General features: G+C 46.3%; 1 protein-coding gene across 2 annotated transcripts in view; it reads right to left on the reverse strand.

The window, feature by feature from the left end:
- Window positions 1-8,228, reverse strand: part of TMEFF2 (transmembrane protein with EGF like and two follistatin like domains 2) — a 241,707-nt gene extending 233,479 nt beyond the window's left edge. For both annotated transcript variants that reach the window (XM_045086530.1, XM_045086529.1), the window contains exons 1-2: window positions 8,042-8,228; window positions 5,576-5,685 (exon numbers count right to left, since the gene is read on the reverse strand). In XM_045086530.1, coding sequence (XP_044942465.1) covers window positions 5,576-5,685; window positions 8,042-8,213 — 282 coding nt within the window. In that variant the 5' untranslated portion in view covers window positions 8,214-8,228. The remainder of the gene's footprint in view (window positions 1-5,575; window positions 5,686-8,041) is intronic.
- Window positions 8,229-17,674: the final 9,446 nt, after the last annotated feature.

The raw sequence follows: 17,674 nt of genomic DNA on the forward strand, positions 1-17,674 counted from the left end.
GGGCTTGATAAATGTGCTGTGTTCGGGCCCGGAGAGGATTTATGAGGACGCACCAACACTAAAATGGTATCTGAGCTAATGGAGGAGGCATCAGAAAGAAGTGAACTACTGGTAACATATCACGGTCCACAGACTTGTGACACTTCCAGGAGGCAGAAGATCGTCAACATGAGACTGTCGGCTGGACCAGTTGGCTTCTCATGTTCAGGTACGAGCATTGTTGTCTTTGGTACCTGTTAGTCTCCATCTTCAAACCTGCTTACAAGACTCTGCAGATGCTCTGGGTCCACACTATCTTGTCTCCAATCCCTGGAACCACTCTATTTATCTTTCCTATCTACTTCTGCAGAATACTCAGCTGTAGCCCGTGGACAGGGGGTGAGGGCTGGGAAGTATTTATTATCTCCGTCAAGTGCTAGTACACAATGCTGATATGCATCTTAAAATATGGAATAAACTGATAAAGCATCATATGCCACTTCTGAGGGATGCAGGAAGCCAAATGTGAACAGTGCGAGAAACAGAGCTGCCAAGTTCCGTGCACAAGCCAAGAGGGAGATTTGTACGGAGCTGAAAAGACTTAACTGCAGATTATCAGCGCGATGTTTTTGGCCTTTAGTACCATGACTTGCGCTCATTAATATGAATAATACAAGGACAAAGCAAACTCTAATTTATCACGGCTCGGGAGCAGAAGTGCGGTCCTGGTTTCTCCAATTTCTCTCACGGCCCTGCTGTAGGGCCTTGTACACATCACTCAACTATTAAATATTTAACAAGTTTATAGCTCAGTTTCCCCATTTGAAATGGTTAACTAGGGCATTTGGGAGGATTAACAGAATCATGTTTCTAAAATACTTCTTAATATTCCTTTAAAAAAGAAATGTAAATGGTTTCTCATGACAAGCATTTTTTATTTGAGTATAGCTGATGCACCATCTAACACAGACACTGAACACACACATCTAAAATTAGAGAAATAAAGGAAAACAGAATAACCCTACGCACAAAAATAAGCTAAGTATTATGTTAAAATACGCCAAATTATCGGAAATAATTCTTAGAGGTAATCGTAATACTGCTCAGTTTCAGATGAAGGGACAGATTCAGATGTTAAGTGACTTGTTAAAGGCCACATAGTTGGCTGGTAAGAGGAAAAACAAGACTCGGGCCCAGATGGCTGGACCCATAAATGTATGTGTTGTACACACTTCCTCTCAGGGGAAAAGTGATTCTATTTTTCTTAAGATGTTATAAAAATCTTAGGTTTATTTTCTAAACATGTGTTTTCCAGTTAGCTACATATCACGCGGGCAGAGTCAATGACTTGACACTCTACGATGTATGGAATTCATTTTACTACAAGTGAACAAAAAATGTATGTGAGAAGTTTTTTTATGTGATTTGTTGCTTGTTTGGTTAATAAAGATTTCTTTTAGCTGAGATTTCAGCATCTAGAAGCTATGCATAACTTCTATTTTGTAGACTGTCGGCACCTTCCAGAGTCTGGCATGTAGAAGGTACTCCACAGATGTTAAGTGAATTCTTGTTATATTCCCAGTTGTCAAAGGCTTAAGAATAATGGCTTAGGATATGGTATGTTTCTTTTCCAAAAAAGAAAAAGATAAAAAAACCTGCACATGTTCCAATCCTTTGATCATTCCATAAGTAACTTTTTTCTTCTCTGTAACCACATTTCTTTAAATGAAAGAAAATATGACTTTAAGAATGGGCAAGCCTGTGGCTCTGGTGAACATGACTCTGTGTGACTTCTCAGGCTCTGTCATTAAAGGACAGAGTTTCTCTCTGACCCCTTCTCTTTTTCTGGATGCTTGCCCTTGACACCCAGCCATTGTGGTGTGAGGAAGCTCAGACTAGCACAGACGGAGAGATCCACATGAGGACCAAGGTGTCCAGCTGACAGTCAGATATATGAGGGGGAGCCTTGAGAAGAGTACAGAACCAAGCCTTTGAGTTCTCTCCTTCTCTCAGTTAATGCCAAAGGAAGCAGAGATGAGACTTTCCATTACGCCTGTCCAATTGTAGACTCACAAGCAAAGGAATTGTTCATTATTCTTGAGCCACTATGTTCTGGGCAATGTTATGCAGTGCTAGTAAGTGGAACAATTGAATATCTAAAGCATGCTTATTATATACAAATAGTCAATATTTAAAATAAATAATATCGAAAAAACATAAGCCTTCACCATATTTTTAAGTTACAAGCTGATATTTGGTCATTGTAGGACCAATGCTATGTACGAATAACTACATAAGCACCTTCCTTCCTTTCTTGTTTCCTTCCTTCGATGCATCCATCCATCCATCTAGTTGTCTCTAAATTTTTCTCTCCACAACTGATTTATAAGATTGACCAGCATGCTGTCTGATATTCAGGTAGGAACCAGGTTCCGCCATTTCTGGGACTCATATCATCACCAAAAATCAGTTGCTGTACTGTCTTTGACACTGAGTCGTCTACAGTAACTTGGTATTGTTGTTGCTGTTACCAATATTTTCATTTGGATGTAAAACGCATCAGGAGAAAATTAGATCTGGTGTCAAAGGACCTAGGATCTTACTTTAACATCGCCATTTACTGATAGTTATTTATATTTTTGGGTTTTAATTTTCTCATCTGTAAAAGGAGGAGAAAATAATTGCCCCACAAGGTTGTAACAAATAAAGGGGAGAATATTTTTATTTTCCATCATCTAAGAGAAGTGAAGGCAAATATATGCTCACTTTAGTGCTCCTAGTTGGAAAACTATAGATCACATACATACACTTCTCTTTGAAATTTATCTCTCAGCTAGAATGACCATAGTTTGCATCCTAAATGGTGTGATTGTATCTGTAACCACGGGAGAAACAAAGAGTAGATGACCTCAGCTAGTTTGGAATAGTATATAGGAAAATAGATTAGCAGGACATCTCCCTTTTCATCAGATACAGGGAAACCAACCAACCAACCAACCAACCAACCAACCTCAAACTCATTGGAATGTCCTGGAAAGGACTGAATCAAGATACTCTTAGCCTAAAACATCCTATTAATTATTCTTTGTACAACTTGCACATTTTCTTTGATCTTCAACTTAATCCAGCCATTCTATATTCTTGGTACTTGTAGAGTTTAAATGTTCCAGGAAGGAAATGTTTATTTTCTCTTAACACACTGACAACTATCACAAAGCACAAGCTAATGGCATGAGTAACCTCATAATAAATTTAAATGCTATAAGCACTTGGAAAAAATGACATTTTAGGTTCTTATTCAAACCTGCATTCATTGCCCACTCCTCCATCTACTCCACTCAAAAAGTATTTAACTAGTGACAAATGTAACTGGTTGACAAAGCATGAAAAACACAAATATATTTTGTTGGTAGAAGTTTTACCAGAATTCTTTGTGGAACCTGAAAACTGAACAAATATACGTCCCTTTGAGTAGCAGGCATCCATTTAGAATTTTGTGAACTCTGTTATTTTCCTCTCGTTGAAATCTTAGAATTATGGCTTTCCATCTGAAGAACATTATTTTTGGTTCATTTTATACTGTTGATGAATTCACTTCTTATGTCTACCCTTAGTTATGAAAGTAAGACAAATTTATGGGAGTCACAGACTGAAAGGGGAGAAAATCCACAAGATCCTTTGGGCCTTTAATTAATAATTTATACCTGTATTTTCTCTTGAGTTAACATTTGGGGAAAGTAGGAATTGGAGAGCTTTCACGCTCCCTCTCTCCCATGCAGTTCATTGAGAGAACATGATTACATTGTGCGGTGTGGCTAGAGACTATAGTGGTTGGTGTCACACACATATTAAACGTGCACAAATATGTTTCTAACACTATCGTATGGTCCAAAGGACTGTAGCATGGTCACGTCAATATTCACCTACCAGGAGGTGGTGCACTTTGCAAATATCTGTTGTTTTATTTCTTAGAAAGAATAACGTCCAAGCAGCTTTGAGCTTATCTACAAACAATTCAAACTATATTTATTATTATTTTTTTAATATTTTATTTAATTATTTGACAGACAGAGATCACAGGCAAAGAGGCAGACAGAGAGAGAGGAGGAAGCAGGCCCCCCGCCGAGCACAGAGCATGATGTGGGGCTGATCCCAGGACCCTGAGATCATGACCTGAGCTGAAGGCAGAGGCTTAACCCACTGAGCCACCCAGGTGCCCCCAAACTATATTTAAATATGAATTCCCTTATCTCTCTCACTGGGAGGTCGAATTCAATTTAAAATATCTCATCTCATCAACAAGTGTAAATGCTACCTGCTATAGCAACTGTTTCGATCTGAATTTGAGTTTAATGTTTTCATATGTTCCGTCCTTTTTTCTTTTTGTCTTTTTTTTTTTAGTTTTGCTTACAACCTTGGAAAAGTTTTCCATATACATATTTCCTGGTTGAATCTTGTGTTGGATTTCATGTGTACTTAAAAAAAATCAGGGGCTCCTGGGTGACTCAGTCGGTTAAGCGGCTGTCTTTGGCTCAGGTCATGATCTCAGAGTTCTGGGATCCAGCCCTACATCGGGCTCCTTGCTCAGTGGGGAGCCCGCTTCTCCCCTGTCTGCCATTCCCCCTGCTTGTGCTTGCTCTCTCCCTCTCTCTCCCTCTCTGTCAAATAAATAAAGAAAAATATTTAAAAAAATAAAACGTCCAACAGCACTCAAAGGTGAATATAAAACATTAGTACAACACCTATGGTAGTATGCATGCTTGTATAAACATTTTGAGAGAAAAGAAGGTATATAATTTACATGGTATAGAGCATTTGTTAGATGATGACTATAATAATGGCATGAGGAGTTTTATCTTCAGTAAATACTCATAACCTAGTTTTGATGATACCAGTGCTGTGATGTCCCTCTCTTTAAAAAATTTTTTTTTTATTTTCCTAACATGCAACAGCACATTTTTCTAACATTTATGAAATGACTTTCAGCTATTTGCACTTTTTTGGATTCCTGGGAGATTCATCTGTAATTGAATGTGGTACCCATGAAAAGTCGACATATAACAATAAGCTCCATGATTTCAAAACCTAGCACAGCAGTTTTGAATTCATCTTTTTTTTTTTAATTCATCTTAATAAGGAGTTTATTTAAATAGTTAACCAGCTTGCCTGGATAACAGAACCCAAAGCCATTAAAGCAGAGCAATATGATTAAAAAAAAAAATAGCCTCAATCAAAAAGAACAAAAGTATGAATCCACACTTCTACCCATTGATTATTTGGCTATTAACCCCAGCAGCTGACTTGTAAAATGTGTGCTTCGCGGGACACATACACGTAATTTGCCTCTGACACACCAAAAGAACAACCTGCAGCTTTCACCTCCACTGGCATTTGTAACTCTGGCATACACATTTCTCCAAAAAGCTATGTCTTTTTGACATCCATTGGCTCTCTTGGCAGTACAGCACTTTTGCTTGGTGCCAGCTTTCCTCTTAGCTTGCATAGCTATAAATTGCCAGGTGATGGGTTGTAAAGGGAGATCCCTCCTTTGCAGTCTCGTTAATGAATAAGGAGATGCAGAAATCAGACTTCTTACCTTGAACTGACAGACGCAAGTCACAGTGTCTCCAATTCTTAAACATTCCCCATCAAATTTACAGGTGTTGGTGTCACAGAGGAAGAGATCATTTTCTCTGTCATCATAACCTCAAATTTAAAGAGAATGCTCCAGTCATTAAAAAATGTTATAGACTTCAGCAAAAAAAGAAAAAGGAAAAAAGAAAACACTATCTTGAAGCTTTAAAAGAATTGCTCTAAAAATTTTAATTCCAATAACCACGGCTGTACTGCAAGGTCATTCTTTGCTGATAACCTCCAAGATCTGTTCAGTGATCAATATTCATTTCTTTTTTTGACAAGCCTTTTCTAGTCAGTTCTCTTTTAATATTCTTTTTTTTTCTATTGTTATTTTATTTTGACCAGGGTTAATACTGGCAGCAGTGAATAAGGGCTTAACACTTGCTTCCTAGCTTCCTTATTTTTTCTTATTAAGTAGACTATAGTTTATGAGCCCCAAACTCCACGTTTAGAAAAGAGCTGGTGATGCTCTCTGGGTGTCCTTTGACCATTTCTCCATTCTTACTCATTCTTTCGCTTTAAGGTCTGGAACAACCCTTTATTTGGAATTTCTCCAGACAAAGAGGAAACAAAGCCCCAATAATAAAGATAAACAGGCACAGTGTTTTCTGTGATGGTCTGTCTGGCGCAAATGAAGATTGATCACCTTTAAGTTAACACGGGTGGAGGGGTGTGCCAGGTTCTTGAAAATCTGCTTGGAAAACAAGTTTATTCTCTTTAGTTTCTGCAGATCTCCTTAAGCTATCTGGCTGATAATAAATTTCTTAATTGCCAACCTCAATTTCACATTTAAGTTATTTCCTAACACGATGTGATCCTTGGGATGAAGCAAACTGGTCAGGCTGGACTACAAAGCTGTGACCATTTCAAACAAGTCATTTTGCAGGTTGTTTAATATGCCTACGATAAAGCACCTAAAAAGTGATTAGACACCTGTAAAGCGGAACTCAGCTTTTCAAAAATAACATATATGCACCCACGAACCATGAACAAGTCCACGTAAATATGTTAAATTTTATAAAAATACCAAATTTAGAAATTGCCTGAAACAGAACAAAGGCAATCTATTGACCCAGATCTAATAAGGTTAGAAATCTCAACCAGTCTTTAAAAAGCACAAACTGCAATGATGCATAAAAATCTACTCGTGGAATTTCCATCAGCAACAACCCAGGGCTACAGGTTCCTTCCTCCTCTGAGTTACAGTTGGTCATTCCCACCTCTCCAAAGTAAGTTATACACACTTCAGCTCACATACATCCCTGGAAGCCACTTTATTCAGAGCCCGATTTAACTGCAGCAGAATTATATTTACAGAAGATGAAAAATTACATGCACACTTCTAAAACTAGAACAGAGCAGACCTAGGGGACAATACCCAGGCATGCGATCGCAATTTTAAATGCCACTGAAATCACCCCACGATCCCGCCAGGGTATACTCTGGGCTGTCATACTGAGATGCGAAGCCAGCCCAGGGTCCAGCATCTCCCTTCCCCCGGCCGGCCTTAATTAGGAGGCTTCAGCATAGGCAAGTCTGCCAAGCTCCCCGGCTCAGACTCTGCAGGGACCCCGGCGAGCAAGAGGCGCGCCTGACCCAGTCCAAAGAAGCCTGCCCAGAAATGGAGTCGGTTCCGCCCGCCTGCGCACGAGCCCGCCTGGCTCGGTTATGCACACCCAGGCCTGAAGACCGACGAACGCATCTTTTCTCAACTTCCCTTCCCCATCTAGGAGCTTAGGGAGGCCCGAGAGAAGCATCTCTGGGCTGCAGAAACGCCGTCTTTTGCAGCCAGTGGACTGGGAGGCTGTGCGAGAGGAGGAGAGGGAGGAGGGAGTCTCCGAGGGAAGGAGAGAGGGAGAGGGAGAGATGCATCTCTGGAAACCCAAGCTCCCGGAGAATCCGTGTGACCTGCTCTCGGACGCGAGACCAGGGCGCCTCCCGGCACTTGCGCCGGAATCCGTCTCCCCCGCAGTCACTATTTGATTTATTGCTTTCTCGCTCGTTCTTTCTCATAAAGTTGTTTCTCGCTGGTTCGAGCGAGACTTTCTCCTTCAAGGATGGGGAAGGTTCGGCTTCGTCTTTGCCCCCGGACCGGGGCTCCTTCCGATGATCCACAGAACCGCCCCGTTTGGTATTTCCCAAAATGCCCGCAGCTCCCGGGGCGCGGGTGCAGGGGTCCGCGCCCCTGCCCTCTCCGCGCCCCCAGCGCCGCGGCCCCGCTCGCTCCGCGGCCTGGCCGGCTCCCGCGCCCCCTCGGGCGGAGGTCGGGCGTCCCGGGGGCTTGGGCGGCGGGAGGCCGGGGCCGAGGGCGCGCACGGGGGCAGGCGGGTCCGCGCCGGACACGCGCCCGCGCCGCTGGGCCGGGGGCCGGGGGCCGGGGGCCGGGGGCCGGGGGCCGGGGGCCCGCGGCGGGGCTCGCGCTTACCGGAGCAGTTCCAGCCGGTGGGCGTCTGGCAGTCGCTCAGGGAGGTAGGGAACGCCGCGAGCCGGGCCGGGCGGGCCGCGAGCAGCAGCAGCACGGGCAGCAGCAGCAGCCAGCAGAAGCCCTCGCACAGCGTCCAGCCGCCGCACGGCCGCGGGGACTCCCACAGCACCATGGCTAGTTCGCGCGGCTCCGCAGTGGCCAGCGGCTTCCGAGGGGCGCGCGGTCGCGGGGGCCGGCCGGCGGGCTACTGGGCATCCCGCGGACCGCGGCGGCACGGGCGGCGGCGGCGGCAGGGGCAGCGGACGGGGACGCGGCGGCCAGACCCGCGCATGATCGCGGGAGTTTCAGAAACATCCAGGGACCCGGCCCAGCCCCGGGAGCCGCAGGGTCGTCCGAGCGGCCGCGCCGGACCCTCGGGGGGCCGCGGCCATAGGGCGGGGCTCCGGGAGCCGCGGAGCACGGGGACAGCGAGTCCGGGGGCAGAGGAGCGGGGTCCGCGCAGGCCGGCCGGAGGCAGAGTCAGGGCGCCCCCCAGCCCCGCCGCCGCCGCTCGCGCTCTGCCGCCCGCATCCCTCTGGCGTTGGGGAAGCAGCAGGTCCTCAGCCCGCCCGAGGTCACGTGGGAGGAGGCAGGCGCGCGCTGATTGGCCGAGCGGGATGCAGGTCCCGGGAGGGCGGGGTCGGCGCGGAGGCGCGGGGAGGCGGCGGCGGGCGCCACAGATGGGCTCGCGGGCCGGGCGCTGCCGGAGCGGAGCTGCGCGGGCCTGGCTCGGGGGGCGAGCGCGGGCTTCCGAGGGCGCGACCCCACACCCTTGCACGCCCGCGGCCCTCCCACGCCGCGGCCGGGGACGCCCCCACCGAGCCCTGCGTCCCGGCCGGGGCCCCGAGCCAGCTCCCTCTTCGGGGCCTCGCGCGTCCGCCGGGGCCGGGGGCGTCTCCGCGCCGGAGCCGGGAGGGCGGCGGGTGCAGGGGCGGCGGCAGGGGGGTCCCCCTGGAGCGGGGTCGCCTGCGCGCCGGACACGCCGCCCGGAGCCGGGCTCGAGCTGGGACTGTCGCGGCGGGAGCCCCGGAGCGCTCCGCAGGGGCCCAGACCCGGGGGCGCGGGCGGCGGTGACGGGGCAGCCCCGGCCGGCCTGGAAGCGGCTCCGCCGGGAGCCCGCGCCCCGGGGCCGCTCGCGGACCGACTCCGCCCGGCTTCGCGCCCGCTCTCTGGCCTCCCCGCGCGGCCCCGCAGCTCCCGCGCCGCGAGAGCCGAAGGTCCGGGGCTGCCCTCCTCGCGCTCCTCCGCGGCCGGGAAGCGGCGCGCGGCTGCCGGGGTCGGGCCGGCGCGTCGGAGGTCGGACGCGGTCCGGACGCGCGGCCCGAGCGGCGGGAGGGCTCCTGGCCCCGGCCCCGGCGCGTGGCGGGCGCGTCCCCGGGAGGCGGCTTCCGAGGCGCTCGGCCCGCTGCGGCGGCGTGGGGGGCGGCCCCGGGCGCGTGCGGCCCCGTCCGCCGGGTCTGCGGCGACCTGCGGGGGCGAGCGGGGCGACTCGGCGGGAGCCTGTCGCCCGGCGCGCTCGTCTCCCCCCCCGCGGTCGCGGAGCCCCGGCGTGCAGGGACCCGCCCGCCGCCGCCGCGCCCCCCACGCCGCCGGGCACCCGCTCGCCCAACGGCGGCTTTAGGCGCCAGCGGCTGGTCCAGGAGCTCCCCGGGACGCGGGTGGAGGGGGGCGTCTTTCTGTGCTGCCCCGGGGGGCTCCTGCGGGCACAGTGCTTTGGATGACCGACACGGGAGAATTTTCCGTGTGATGGCTCGGGGGTCCAGATGTGTTTTCTCCCTTCCCGCAGCGCCCTCCGTGGAAGCCTCTGTCCCTCGTCCCAGCCTCTTTCCCTCCTCGGCTTCCCTTCTTCCTCCCCCCCCCCTTCCTTTCTCTATTTCAAGAGTCCTCATCTCTGCTTCTCTCTTTTTAAATCTGGCCTTCCCTGCTGTCCTGGTCGCCTGTCCGGCGGAGGCTCACAGACCATCAGCGTCCAGCCCCCCTCACTTAAAAGCGGCGCCGGTGCACTGGGGAGGCCGGGACTCTCGGTCCTCCGCAGGCACCGTCAGAAAAACAAATCGCGCCCGAGCTCTCCTTCTAAGTACTTTAACCTCCAACCTCCTCCCACTTCCTTGCTTTTTAACTTCTCCCTTGAGAGACGGGATCGTGCAGCACCTCAGAGCCTCAAAGAAATCTCATCTTTTTTCCTGTGCGAAACCCAGCCCTTTATCTTACATCTCCGCCTCCGCCCCAAGATTACCCCCAACCCCCGCCCACTTCCAAAGATTTCTGAACCTCAGTGTCTCTCGCTCCCGGCAATTAAGCCGCAGATCCCAGCATTCTAGTCGGTGGCATCTCGCCCCTCACCGACAAAGACTCCATTAAAACAGATCAATTAGACCAGACGTTGGAGGCATCAAAAAATCGGCTTCTAGACAGCGCAGCTAAATTCTTTAAGGAAACGGAATGCCTTTCAGATGGAGCTGCCGGCCGATGTTGCAGAAACAAGGGATCCCAGATGCCTTTCCCTGCACCCTTGCAGCAGAGGCGGCCACGTAAACACGCTTAGGGGAGAGCGAGACTTAATAACGCCCGGTTCAGAGGGAGAACATGCCAGTTTCCATAGCAAGGCTGGTGTGCTACAGTCAGGCTTAGGAGAAGAAGTCATGCTTGAAACTAAAGGCAAAGTCCTTAAAAGTGTTTACCAGTAATTATGGTAATGAGACAGGACCTGCTAGGATTTCAGCACTTGGCTATGTAAGTAGGATTTTACAGAACCTCTTAGCAGAGTAGAACTGTTATTGAATTCCCTGCTAAGTAAATTTTTGGCATGCTTTCTAATAATATGTACTCTTCCTAAGACATTTTGCCCAAAGTAACTTAAAACTCTAAAGGAGTTAATTACTGGTTGTGACTGGTTAACAAATGCAGTTACTTCCACAGAGGTTCTTTAAATTATTAAACAGTTTCAAGCAAAGCCGTTCCAATAGGAATGCTGTGATTATGTTCAGCTTGCTTTGTATTTAGTGTTACAGTGCCACCAAGAAACAAATTCTGAAACTGGCAAGCACCACCAAGTGGCAGAAGAACATCACTCACTGAGCAGAGCGTAGTATCACTGAACACGTAAATAAAAATATGTACATTATTTAGCCTCATCATTAGTACAGCAGAAATAGACAGGAATTACATTTTATGGCAATGAAGTTTGGACTAGTGATTGGATTCACGCTTCAACTTTCCCCCCAACAGGGTCAAATCAGTTTACTTATTAGAACTGAGTCTAAAACCCAGTCTACAAATTGCACTTTGCATTGTGCATTTTATGAATACTATCTATATTATCCAATGGTCTCATGCATTTGCAAAATTTCTTATTTTAAAAGAGTACAGAATATTTACTTTCAATATTCCCGAGTTAAAGCAGTTTATTTCTGGCATACACAGTCTAGAATCAACTCAAAGGGTGTAGAGTCAAGTTGTCATATTTTTAAACAGAAACAGCACAGAAATTCTCTCCATAGAACTTTTTAAAAACATTTTTTCCCCTCTACATGGAAAAGTCATTGTTAAGAATAGTGATATAACTCAGATCTTTAATGGAGGTGCAGTTGGGAGAAGGAAAAAAAGGTTAATTTAGAACAGGAATAATTTAAGATAAATAAATGAACCTGAGATAATAAGGTGCTGCCCTTCAAAACTCTATCTCCTACTGTCTCCTACTTTCTGGTATTTTAATAATGGTAAGCGATATAGTGTGCTTCTTAAAGTGTTAGTATCATGCGGGGGAAAACACATTTTTAGTCCCCACAAAACTCTTATGAGACAAGAAAGTCCTTAGCTCCATTTTAGAGACAAGACATATAGCTTTTAAAACATCAAGGGACTTACTTGCCCAATGGGTCAAACCTAGTCAGTGGCACAGCTTGGGACTCAGCTTTGCCTTTTCTGTGGAGTACCAGTAAGCCCTAAACGTTAAATCTCAACCGTGAGCAATGAGATCCAGTGGTTTCCATACTTGCAATTCTTATGAATTAATTGATATGAATTACTTAAGAAGCTTTTTAAAAGATGGACAAATTCTGGTCTCACTGTCAGGGATGCTAATTCAGAAAATTTGGGTTTGGACCATGGAATCTGTAATTTAATATTCATCCTTATTTAAGAACTAAGGTACTTACTCTACTTCTATGACAAATGAAAGGATATCTGGATTCTTGCCCAGTTTCCGCAGGACTTTTGGCAGAGTAGTTTCTAAGACAAGATAAGTGTTTACACTAAATAAAAGTGGTGGTGGGAGGTGCCTGGCTGTCTCAGCCAGTAGAGCATGAGACTCAGTCCCCAGGTCATGAGTTCATGTGCTTGAGCACCATGGTGGGTTTACAAATCACTTAAAAAAAAATGATAAAGGCTTATACTAAGCTTGTAGATGAGTTATTATACACGTCTATCTCTATATCTACCATAAATTATTGAATTTCTCTACGCATATAATTACCAAATATGTAGTAAGCTTCTATTATATCTGACTTACTAGCTTTGTGACCATGGGCAATTTCCTCATTTGTAGAATAGAGGCAAGAGTAATATCTACCTCCAAGGGTTCTTCTGAAGATTAAGGGAGAAACATGATTTAATGATAATGGCTTTGGGGTGAATCCCAACATAAATGAATGAATGAATACATGAATATGTATGCACATAGTTATTTATAAATAATTATAATTATTATAACAAATATATAATAAAAATAACTGAGTATACACAAGTTATATATGTGTGACATTAAAGTGCACAATATTGATTACTAATAATGAAATACAGTATCATTTTAATATCTAATCCAAAACCTCAATATTTTATCTCTTAATTTCTAGCCTACCTAAGATATATAGACACAAATAATTATTTCATGAGCTTTCATTTATCATTTACATTTTATTTATTTATTATTTATATTATGTATTATTATTATTTTTTAATTTATTTTTTTAAGATTTTATTTATTTATTTGAGGGAGAATGAGTGAGAGAGAGCATGAGAGAGGAGAAGGTCAAAGGGAGAAGCAGACTCCCCGGGGAGCTGGGAGCCCGATGCGGGACTCGATCCTGGAAGTCCAGGATCATGACCTGAGCCGAAGGCAGTTGCTCAACCAACTGAGCCACACAGGCGCCCCATGTATTATTATAAAAAGTACATATTATTTTATCAGTAACAAATATATTGGTACATCAAGTGTTTAATTTGTAGATCAAATGCTATTGGTAATATTTCCAAGAATTCGTCTTCATTTCAGGTTGATTTTTTATCATTTTTAACTGAAAGTAAATTTTCTACCCTTCATGGTAATTATTTAATGATGCGTAAATAAAAAGCCATGATTTAAAGAAATCATTTTATAATGTAAGTTCCTATGCCTTATTGATTCTGGTGCCTTCATGATAGTTTATGTGTAGATTTATAATTTCAGTGCTAGAAAAATAGTTTATTTCCTATTAAGGCATGACTGTACATTATAATCACCTGGGGGATTAAAAAATACTGATGCAGAGTCTTTGCTCCAAGGTTTTGAGTCCCTCTGAGGGTGAGGTGGAAAGCACTGGATTTTTAAAAGCTTCATGATGACTGTCATGTGTAGCTTTGGTTGATAGCCACTGCCATGGGGAAAGTAAATGAGTGGGTGTTTCCTCATTATCCAAATATTCAAGTTTCAGCAAGTAAAAGGGTAATTGTTTTTCATGTAAAACTTTAAAATAAACATCTTACAAAAGACATTATCTGATTAAGATATTTAACCAAAGCAATATGCAGCAGTTAATGTTTGCCACTAGTTTGCCAATAGTTTGGGGAAAGAATATTATTTTTAAAAACTAGATATATAAGGCAGTAGGCATCTCAGTACAATCTGATGTCTTTTTATTTACAAATTCAGACAGTTTCCAATCACTATTTAATTATAATTAAGATATTTAAAGATAATTAAGCCTTATCTTAGACCTAAGAGTTTTCTTCAAGTCATTATGAAACTTTATTTTTGCAGTTAGAGCCAGAAGTTTGAATCGGTTTGGAATGAAGCTGCTTTTCAAGTCCCTCTTTGTTTTAATTTTTTTGTTTGTTTCTCTGGTTTTTTGGTTTGGGTTTTCTTTTTGCTTTGTTTTTTGTTGTTGTTGTTTGTTTTTTGCCCACCTTGTGTGTGACAAACTGTCTCTTAGGAACTGAGACTCTCTACTGTTTGACACCTCTAAAACCCAAGTGTTTCTTCCTCTTCCCCGGACACCTCCAAAAAGAAGAAGGAAAAAAAACTGAGTGGAGAGGCTTCTGTCATAATATAAATTTGGGAAACGCTTCATATAAACTCTGTTTAGCTTCACAATGCACATTTGCATATTAAAGGCTCTGAGGAGCCCTGCAGTAAAATCAAACCAAAACAGCATCAAATAAAACTAAACACCTATTTAACTTTATTGAACTCAGGTTTTCCAATATTATTTGATCATGGAATCCCTTTTAGCAAGAGAACACTGCAGTAAAGTATGGCGATGGATTTTCATTTATTACACCATTAGTAACAATAGTTTAAAGGAATGAGGCTTTAAAAAAAATTGTGTGATAAGGCTGGTCCTTTTCTCTGACTTCTGTTTCATACAAACAGCAGCAAAAGCAGCTCACAGTAGGGTAAATACTCTGCAGCTCTTCTGATACAAGTCTCCCTCTCACTGTAAACATTATAAACAGTTACAGTCTTTCATATTTTCCCTGAGGTTTACCTTAGATAGCAGTGATTGTAACACAGGTCAGATGCATATTTAGTCTAACAACAGGACTTTCTGAAAAGCTGTATTTTACATTGTTGAACATGCTAAAGGTGCTTAAATAGACAATCTCGCAAGATTTTAAAGAGAGTTTAATTGACTTTTTTACACTTCTATACTTCTCTCTTTGCTTTGCAGTGTAAATCTGGACACTTAGCCACTTACTGGCTATTATTAGAGCTTCTGATATGACATCACGGTAAGGCCATAGGGCAGGGCAAGAGCACCTGCCTGAGTTGGAAGCCTTGCCCTGATGCTTAGGAGCTGGGTGTCCGTGGGCAGGTTACTTAGCTTCTCCGAGTCTCAGTTTTCTCTTGTCCAGAGTTATTTTTATTACTTGAGTAACAAGAAAGTTAACCTGTTGTTCGAAAATGGAGAATCAGGTGTGGAGCTCTACAGGAGGAAGAAGACAAGTTACAGGAAGGACTCACGTCTATAAATAGAAAGCCATCCAGAGTTAAGGCAGACATTCATTTCATCTTTCTGGGGCAGCAGCATCTTTTTTTTTTTTTTTTTTTTACTTTACTTTAGCTATTTCAATTATTCTTTTTCACTGCAGTTTTTCGGCAACCCAAATATCTCCATCTCAGATATGTGTTTCTAAATTGCATTTAGCTGCATTAGATGTCTGATGACCATTATCTATGTATCAGTGTGATGTTGTGGATATTTTAAAGTTTTAGTACATCTGATAATGGCACATTATTTAATAACTATAAAATAGTTTATTTTGTAGTTTATATAAGTTCTCCCATTTTCTTCTTTCTCCTTCTTTCCTTCCTTCCTTCATTCCTTCCTTTTTTCTTTCACTGTTGTGAATAAGGAATTTATTTGTTTAAAAAAAAAATCGAAATGCTGGCATTGTCCAGAAAAATTTATCAGCCTTATTTATAATTGTTACAAAGTTGAAGTGCTGAGACTTGTTCACTGGAACATTTTAACTTGCATTGATGCTTCATGTCCCCACATTTATATTAAAAATTCACGCACAAATAAAATGGAAAAAAAATGCCAGGACCTGATTTCTGTCTCCTATTTTTCCACTTGCAATCAAACATTTAGGCCCTTTTTGATTCCATGGGTGAAAAATTAAAAAAAAAAAAAAGGCATTCAGAACTACCAATAAAAGGGAAAGAAATTTGGTTTAAAGAACGAAATGCGTTCCCTCAGTGTTCCCTGCGCCACCGTGCACCGTGCGCACGCAGCCCCGTGTGCTCGCCGAGACCGGGGCACGCCTGGCACACACCGCCACAGGTTGGCGTGTTCGAGAAGCGCCCACCAGCTCGACCTCACGACCTCCTGCCCAGCGGCCACGGCGCCCCCCGGAAGCTCAGGTCAGTCTGGAGCCTGCGCACGTCCTCGGGGGCGCCGGACCCCGGAGCGGACGCTGGCGGCCCAGAGGTCGGGTCGCCTGCGGGTCTGACTGCGCGAGGGGCCCGGACCCCGCGGCGACGGCGAGGGCGGCCCTCGCCCGCTAGAGGGCGCCGCCCCGCGCGGCCCCGACCCCGGCCGCGGCCCCGACCCCGCGCGGCCCCGACCCCGCGCGGCCCCGACCCCGCGCGGCCCCGACCCCGGCCGCGGCCCCGACCCCGCGCGGCCCCGACCCCGACCCTGGCCGCGGCCCCGACCCCGCGCGGCCCCGACCCCGGCCGCGGCCCCGACCCCGGCCGCGGCCCCGACCCCGCGCGGCCCCGACCCCGGCCTCGGCCCCGCGCTGCGCCGCAGGGGTTTGGCTGCGGGACGGGGCTCCGCCGCGGGGCTGGCCGGGGGGCTGCGGGCGGCGCGGGGTCGAGAGCGGCCCTCCTGCCCGGCTGTGTAAACCCCGACTTCCGTGCGCGAGTCGGACTGTCCGCGCGTCACCATCATCACACGACGCCGAATTTCAGCTCAGGGCGCCGTCGGGGCGGTGGGTTCTCGGGCGCGGGGCGGCGGCGCGCACAGCCGGCGGTCCGCAGGGGCGCGGCCGGGGCGGGGGGCGTCCGCGCCCTGCGGGGGCCGGTGGGCGCGTCCACGCGGCGCCAGGGAAGGCGGGGGCGTCCCTTTGGAATGACCTGGAAGTTCGCAGGAAGCTGCCTTTAAAAGGCAGAACTTATTTGGGGGAAAAAAGTCAGCATTAAGTAGGCGATGTTTTGAGCAGGCCCAGGAGTGCCTCCGCAATGGACGGCGGGTCCCTGCGAGGTCACTGCTCGGGTCCCTGCGAGGTCACTGCTCCTCTCACCCCGCCGGGGGCAGTGCTTGACTCTGGGCACAGCGCGCCTCTGTGGTTTGTTTTCTGTTGTTTTTTGTTTTGTTTTGTTTTTGTTTGTTTGTTTGTTTGTTTGCATTTATTTATTTATTTTTATTTTTTAACCAACTTTGTATTTCCCTTCAATTCATCAGACCATGAAATAAATAACAGTTACTTGATGTGAAATTTGAGGTTTTCAAGTGATAGGTATAGAAAGAAAGAGGAAGGTAGGCAACCGGTGGTGCTTGGGGGCCTCGCTCTAGCACACGTACCGTGTGTGTGTGTGTGTGTGTGTGTGCACATATAATACACACATGTATCTGCATATGTGTTTGTGTGCATGCGTACCTCGACACATGATAATTCCCCCCATGAGCAGATTATACAGAGTCATCCAGGCATCGTAGCTCCCAGGTCTTCTCATTATGTAAAGGTAATGGCTCCCACTAGTCTTTTACAATCCTTCTAGATTTGTCCACGCATATTTTCCTCTATCTCTCATAGATAAAATATAGACAGACATAGTTAAGAATGTGCAGAACACATTGATCTGCCATGGGTGGATGGTTAGATACAGAG

The sequence above is a fragment of the Mustela putorius genome, unplaced genomic scaffold (assembly GCF_011764305.1).
Source record: "Mustela putorius furo isolate JIRA1106 unplaced genomic scaffold, ASM1176430v1.1 tig00000992_pilon_pilon_pilon, whole genome shotgun sequence".
NCBI classification, from domain to species: Eukaryota; Metazoa; Chordata; class Mammalia; order Carnivora; family Mustelidae; genus Mustela; species Mustela putorius.